At 41.6% G+C, this 8355-nt stretch overlaps 1 protein-coding gene across 1 annotated transcript in view; it reads right to left on the bottom strand.

Moving 5' to 3' along the window:
- Positions 1-8355, bottom strand: part of LOC118415148 (voltage-dependent calcium channel subunit alpha-2/delta-3-like) — a gene marked incomplete in the record, with an annotated part of 40377 nt that overhangs the window by 21258 nt on the left and 10764 nt on the right. The window contains 3 exon segments of the mRNA XM_035819517.1: positions 214-345; positions 735-903; positions 3186-3245. Of these exon segments, the coding sequence (XP_035675410.1) occupies positions 214-345; positions 735-903; positions 3186-3245 (361 nt within the window).

Genomic DNA, 8355 nt, shown 5'->3' with positions numbered 1-8355 from the left:
AGTGTGAGTCATCACTTCCTGCCTGTCTACACATTGGAACAGAGCCAAACTATCCAATCCCCAAGTGTCATAGTACACCATTTCTGCCTCACATCCTTACGAACTTCGGACACATATGGAGACACAAACAAACAAATTCACCAACCAACTGATTACATTACAATAATTCACGGAGGTGAATATAATAGGGATAAGGTAGGATAGCGTTCCTACCTGGGTATTGGCGAAAGAACCCTGTTGAGCTGCCAAAGTATTGCCATGTTAACGTCGGGTCCTTTTTACCGTTGTCTATGAAGACTGGGTCAAGATTCTTTGACCACTTGACAGCGTTCAGCACGTCTGGCGCTGTAAAAGCATAGAAACATGGGTAATGTCATACTGATATGATATGATATGATATGATATGGTATATGGACGACATCCTCCGGGCACAATAAAAAAGAAAAACAACTGGAGAAAAACGTTTACCTCATTGTAGAAATGTAAGTAGCCAGGAACGTTTAAAAATGACTAGGAAGAGGACATCATGTTAATCCATCCAGATGTTTTTGAGTTGAAAAGGAAATAATTCGTGCCAATCACATGAGCCTATTTCACTAATGTCCAGACCTCAAAGTTTCAAAAATGTACAATTATTTCCCCTTAAAGGACTGAAACGCAAATACATACTTCCTAATATTTCAAAAGTCAGTATAACGAACATGATCAATTATTGAAGAATATTGATGCCCAACCTTCATTGTACACGTTGACTGGCACCTGTACATCACTCTGCTCCATATTGACAGGGATGTCGTTGAAATGTTCATTCTCCTTCAGCATGAAGTCCGGGGCCAGCCGCGGGTGTACGGGGTTTCCCTTGTCATCCTTCTTATTGATGAGCATGGCGTTTGGATATTGGAGCTGAGGGGAAAGAGAAGACGAAGTGTCATTCGGTTTTCTGTTATACGTTGTAAAGGTGGTATCTCACTGCACTTGGGACACCGGTGCGGCACTGTGGGGTTCGAAAAATTACTCAACGAATTTCAGAGATAAAGAACGAATTTTCGTACGTTTTATGTACTTTTTTGTCTTCTAAGTAAAACTTTCATGTGTATTATGCAATATCTAAGATATAAAAAACATCGGCGAAAATAACACAACAGTGCCGCATTGGTGCCCCAAGTGTGTCTCTGACACACTTTTTACACACACAAGATAAAATATGTGTGTTGGTTTATAGAGAGACAATAGCTTACATTACTTGCCATTGTCAGATAAAAACGTCATTTGATTAGCTTAAAAATCACATCTTGTATGGAAATAGGAAGAATGTTACACTGACTTAAACCAAAAGTGAACTAAAAACAAATATGCATCTAATAAAACTATGAAACATAAGCAAATGCAAACATACAAGAATCATTACCGTGGGCTACTTTATGGTATTCTCTACCCCTGTATTTACTTATATATCTTTATAGTACAACTAGTCCATAATAGTGCTTACTTGTAGTCCTTCATAAACGTGTGTTAAGTTAGTATCAACGCACACAAGGTTAGTGCAGTCAAATAGAGAAAATGGGTGTATTAGTTGGTGAAAGAGACATATTATGAATACGACCAAGTTGAAGACAAAACAAAACGAAACACACAACGAAGAACCGTGCTTCATATGGAGGGGATTTAGAAAATAGTTGTTGTGGGATGAAGATGAATAAGTTATTTTTTTACTATGCACCGTGGCCGGGCGATTTTGGGAGAAAACAGTACAAGGTTTGTATTTCTTTTCGTTCCTCGAATCAGCTGGAAAAATCCGACAACAAATTATGATATAATCACTGAGTTTATCACGTGTTTATGTGACTATCCTCAATGGAAATTCTTTGTAATCAAATAGACAAACAATAAGGGACAACGTAATGCTAATTCACATAGTTTTCTCCTTACTCAATATATTGTCTAGTGAGTATAATTTCAGTATCATAATTATACCTTTGCCAAGGAGAAAATGTATTCAAGTGCTCGCGCGATACCAAGACAATGCCTGGTTGGATTGTCTTGATACATGTATTTGGTATGTGGGTAGGACGGTAGATCGTAGTGGTCCCCTATCGTCTTGTTATGCGATTGCAGCGGAACGTCCGGTTTTGATATCTCGTACAGGTTTGGGTCTCCTATTTCTTTTGCAATTGTATGGGTCATGTTTGGATTCTACTTCAACGAGTCGCAGTTGTGCAGTTTGAACAGGACATGAAGAGAACTACGCCTGAGTAAAGCCAAGGGCACAACCTGCCGTACGTTTTTTGGAGGCCACGTCCGCCACGTAATTCTGAAAAGGTTCAGGCTGTACAGGGCAGGCGCGTCGCCCGTACTGGCACGCGAATCCACAGCCCGATGGCACACAAAGTTTTGCATGCACGTAAAGTTCTACGGCGTGTCTGCGTGCTCCAAAATCGGATTCCCTACGAGTTCGTTCGAAGCCGGTACCACTTACGGATCCCAAAAGATTGCCCACGTTTTGGCACGTAGACAGCACGTATTTGCACGTACGGTGGGTTGTGCCCTTAGCTTAAGGAAAGCGAGGCGGTCTAAACAGGCCAAGGAGTTTCGCAGAGTTTCTGACAGACAGAGCAAGTCCTGAGAGTTTTAGAGTTTTTCTTTTCGTGGCCCGCAAACCAGGCTTTCCATACTCACAGTTGTATTTGTGTTAAAGCTGTACGCTGTCCTTTCTTCGCAATGAAAGGCTCGTTTTGGCGAAATTCTAATCTTGCGGTGTTTCAATGCATCGATTCTGTCCAACAGTGGTCTGACTATTTTCACAGTTCTCTGTTAACAAGAGGGCGTAAAAATTGTGGTGACAACAAATGAAAATAAAAACGCAAAACAAAAAGGGAACGAAATATAAGAAATACATGTACATGCAGGGTGTATTCATGCTGAATTAGGTTGGATATGAAATTAGTATTTGACTGGCACAAAACACACAAAAGTTTGCCCAATGTAGTAAGTATGTGCAAAACTGAATGACAAATAACAAAGAAAACAAACAAACAAAGAAATGTATATATCTACATATGATAAACCACAAGCAAAAACCATAAGCAGAATCAAAATAACCATAGCATATCAGTATTCTAAGTGAAGCCTGAGTTAGCCAATTCTATTCACTCACACCACCGTCACGTCGAACTAAAATGACATACCTCAATATTGGCATCGTAGTCGTGCGCCTTGTTTGCCTCTTCTGCCTGGTGCGTCAGACTCTGGAATAAAGAAATACATTTTAGTGACTATATAACGGTACCGATATACGACAATATTTTACGCTGGGACCGCATTGTTAGCAGCGACACCTAGCTGCAGTGTGAGAAAGTTCCAATAAGTATTGCCTTGAGGAAGGTGGCAGACGGAATAAAGAAGGCATGTTTAGTGACTACTAGTATATAGAAACAATATCATATACGGCAATACTTTGCGTTTGGGACGGCACTGTTAGCAGCGACACCTAGCTGCAGTTTGGAATAGTGCCAGTTTTAGTATTGCCCGAGAAAGGCGACAGAAGGTAAAGGTTTTATGTTTTCTATTCTATTGGATTATCTAAAACATTTCTCGACATATTTGCATATCAATTCATAGTTTTTTGCGTTAAACACCTGCTGATCAGCGTCACTGACGAAAGGTAGTGGGTAGCTGTCACCTTATTTCGTTGATGTCTAACCTTCATCAACGTCATGGGAGTCAATAGATATCACACGTTTCTAACATAACCACAATGTATAAACCAAATAGGTTCCAATATATATCACAAGTGCACGTTTCTAACATAACCACAATGTATAAACCACATTTATGAGGATACGAGGACTACATTGAGGCAGTAAATGTTGGCAATGGGGCATTAGTAGTGACCGTTATGAAGCCCATCGCACAAGCTAAACGTACAGTCAGTTCTATTGATTTGCCCGTGGTGGTTATAGAAGCCCGTGTTATTGGAAAACAGTGTGACGATCCCACAGCACGTCCCATTAAACCATAAAAATACCGATAGACATGAGATATACGGTTTTGAAATCGATTGAATTGGATCATAAAGAAAGTTCTTTGCTATACAGCAAACAGAGCCATAGCTACACTAGCATCTAAATACTGGCACTGTTTTACAGTTCTTAAGTACGCCATAACTTGGTAAGTTAGTTCATGTTGATTGCTCATTAGTGATGAGGCAGTTTTCAACGTTTCAGAGTACCTAAACACTCGCCACTGCATCGATATCAATCTCTTCACATTAAAACCTGACCTTGCGGTATATACGAGCTAATAATGATAAATGTGCCACGGTGGCCTTAAGGTTAGGGTTGCTGAAGGTGATATCTCACTGCACTTGGGGTACCTGTGCGGCGCTGCGGGGTTCGAAGATTACTCAACGAATTTTAGAGATGAAGAATGAATTTTCTTACGTTTTGTGTATTTTGTTGGCTTCTGAGTCACACTTTTACGTATTACGCATATCTACATATAAACGAAAACGGCGAAAATAACGCAACAGTGCCACAGTAAACGAACCCGCGATGCCGCACCGGTGCCCCAAGTGCAGTGAGATACCACCTTGACTCAGAATTTGGAAGTACTGAGTTCGAATCCCTGATAGGTCCTTATGTTGCGCCATTGGTAAATTCACTGCACACTAATTTCTTCACTCGGGAGAAAATGAATACCTTGCTTCGACTAGGGACTCCCCCCAAATAGGACATGACATGGAGGTCCCGTGTTTGAGGAGAGCTATATCAAGCACATTAGTGACAAGAGTATGGGTTCTTCAAGTTGTGAGCGGCTCAAATATATCTTTTCAGACATGCAGCTTGTGCTCTTCAACTCTCTTCTATGTGATGAGGTTTACCAGAAATGCAGTACAAAGAAACAAAGAAGCAACTGATCACAATTCAAAGACCCCAGGAAACTAGTCCATTCCAGTCGAAACTAGATCCAACCGGTTGCATCTCAACGTCAACAGTCAGGATTGAGAAAGTTCAGACAGGAAATGAATCCTCTTTGAAGTGACGGACCGACACATCTCCATGCATCATAGATACCGCCGCTAACACTTCATTATCATAAAAACCATCTCCAGTCCACTCATGGTTACTCAGTAAATCTCGGCACGTACAGCTTCACGAAAGGCCGCCCGCAAGAGCTTGATGAATCACCCACTTCGCCCTTCTTATACGCCCTGCTTAATTCTCATTTCGAGTCGGACATAGACGACTCGGCTCAGACTTTCCAATGGAAGGAGTCTAATGAAATCCCTGGAAATTCAAGCATTGCTCTTCATTTAAGTCACAGTCATCTTTGTGGTACGAAAATAAGTCACACTTTACTCAAATAAAGGAACTAAACTAGGTTGAAGCTTTGTAGGGGGGGGGGGGCAGTGTTTTATAGAACGTCAGTTGAGGTTGTGATATGGTGATTGTTGCAGTGACCTGTAGGCGGCTGTCATTTGTCGTTATCTGGTGTATCAGGGTGTGGTGCTAATCTTCAGACACACGACTATGTCACAGCCTCCGTGCACGATAGGACGATATGTGGGAACAGAAGTGGTTTATGTGTGGATCCATACATCATGCGTGGCGCACACACTCTGTCAGATGGTTGGCGATAGCGAGTAGACATGCAGGAGATACCATCGGGCTGACTTATTGCAAGACCCGCCGCTTTCCAGGTCACTTCATAGATCTCCGAATGGCGAGCAGGTCTACCAAGTTAGCCAGGAAAGACACGTTACTTCGATAAGCTTTCATCAGATGAATTGGTTACTTTTATGTTGTTGTAGAAGGAGAAAATGTAACGATTTGTTCTCAAGTTGCTGACACTACAAAATCATCGATATCTCGCAATTTTCGTCTGCAACACCAACATGTGTGTATTTTGTGCCTTTTCACCATTGGAAGACAGTCAAGCTAATACTTTCAAGTAGCACACCGGAGCAGTTAAATACTCCCTTTCTAAACTGATTTCCTGAGCATTCCTACGCAGATCGAGCTGATGATGTGATTTGTAAAAAATCTAATTCCTGGCAAGATGTCAATATATCAGGAATATGTCCCATAGGCCACCGCGACGCAACGATAAATAAATTCAATATTTGTCACAAAAGAATTGACTGACCGCATTCTATCACGTCATTTGGTCAAATCATTTATATTTCAAAACTTCAATAACCGGGTTCAAGTACAACGTAAAAATTGTAATAATCTAGATTGGATAACATCAACATATAAGCTTTTGGAATGAAATGGCTATAAAGTGAAATGGTTTCGTGATTCGGAGATAAAATACGTGGAAGACCAGAACGTCTGGAGTTGTGACCCTTGGCGTATTTTATCTCGAGCTCGGACACTAATGCATCATAACGTCTTATCTAGATACATAGATTTGCGCACCCAGAAGGCAGCAATGGCCCTTCATCTGTTTGTCGCACGCTCAATTTAATTACGGTCAACACCACACAAAGAATAGAGCTCGGATGAATAAATCATTGAGGCCACACACAAGGGTGAAATGGCACGCACCACACGCGTCTTTTGGAACTAAAAAATCCCGCATCAAGGGGCTTACACTGCCACTCGAGGAGTCAATGGAAGAAATACATGATCTCATCGGTAACGTGCATACAAGTGGATATAATAGTTTGTATAATACTGTAAATAATAGTGACAACAAGGACAGGCTTACGGAAGAATCTAGAGGAAAACCGTCACGTGTGAGCAAGGACGTTCTACACAACGTCCCTGGTGTGGGATACTGCAAAATTAGAAAACGAAAACATATCAGTTGCTTTTAGAATTGTGTCATACTCATAGAAAGTTATCCCATACATTTGAAGTACCCTTATCTTTATATCTGAAACCATTTAATGTCGCCACCACAAATCTAGCTGACTCTGTCTTCATTGCCGCCCCCTGAATGAACTATATTGCAATTCGATGCCCATTTCATGGCTGCATAGGCGAATAGCCTTCACAAAATTGCCGTGTCTAAGTGTATCGGTGCCGCAGGCAAACATTTTCGAGAGACTTCTCATAGCCTAGCATCACTTATAAACGCTACGGTAAAGGTAATTTTAAATCTCTTAACCTTGTATACAGTTCTCGCGATAGTTTCTGAATCTAATGCGTTTTGCTATTATTATTATTATTACGACACAACAAGAGATACAGTGAAGTATCGCAGGAGCGGCCCTGATTGCGAAACCATCAGATAGAGGAGATTTAGCGAGCCCCAGATGGCAAATGTAAAAGGCCTTTCAATCGATACCATTGGTTCTAATTTAAACGGACGCGAGGATGCATCAGCCCGACAGTTTTACTGCGAGACCTCCCTGTGGAAGCACGGCCCATCTCCTAAGTATCGAGATCGTTTAAAAGGCGGAACAATCGATAAGCGATCCCGGTGGAAAAGGCAGCCATGATCATAACATTGGGCTTGGCTGGCAAATAAAACCGCCTCTAACTGTTGAGCGTCGGCCTACCCGACAATGCAAATTCTGTTGTAAAGAAATGGAAGACTTTTTTTTCTAGAAATTGCTCTGCTGGTATATCTAAAGGAAACAATATTTCTTCAAGTTCAGATTTTTTGCCTGAATTTTGATACATTACAAGCTGAAGCTATTTGCAAAAGACGTCAACGATATGGTACTGGTATAGACCGGTTTGATCGAAGAGATCCAACACTTCAGTATCGTTATTAACCGTAAATCTGGAGAAAAATGCCCTGTCAGAGATTACTGGAATACTATGTCTGAGAAAATCGATTTTCGGGTCAGGAATGACTGATAGCGGTGCCAGGGCGCATAACTTGCCGGTGGGATCCCGGGAAGGAAGTGGGACACTCATGTACTGGTACTTTGAATCACCGCGATTTGTGACGCCTTATCGTCTGATTCAAGATGGCGGCGGGCGACTCAATATTCACAGAACATGCAAGGGAAGCACTCCGGAAGTGAACCGGTGAAACGTTCGGAATAGGGCTGGGTACCGGTACAGAAAATTCAGGTCCAGGTCCGGTTCAGGTCCAAAGGATCAGGTCCAGGTCCGGACCTGAACCTGGACCTGATTCAGTATGACTCATACCAATGGTCCATTTCACTACCAAGAAATCTGTTTGGTGGGGTATTAGACTTACACTGGCGTTTTAAAACACTACAACGCTAACTGCACCTGTGCGATTGACTGTAAACCTTGGTAGAAATTACTATAAACTCTACTCTACTTCCCTCTCGTCATTTTCTTCCAACTGCAAGCGCCAAAACGTGTGAATACCTGATAAAATGATATGTTAATTTTCTAATCGGTCCAACATTCCGGTCTACCTAATTTT

This window comes from Branchiostoma floridae, chromosome 5 (assembly GCF_000003815.2).
Source record: "Branchiostoma floridae strain S238N-H82 chromosome 5, Bfl_VNyyK, whole genome shotgun sequence".
NCBI classification, from domain to species: domain Eukaryota; kingdom Metazoa; phylum Chordata; class Leptocardii; order Amphioxiformes; family Branchiostomatidae; genus Branchiostoma; species Branchiostoma floridae.
Note: the sequence above shows the minus strand (reverse complement) of the source record. Positions and strands in the feature narration are given on the sequence as shown.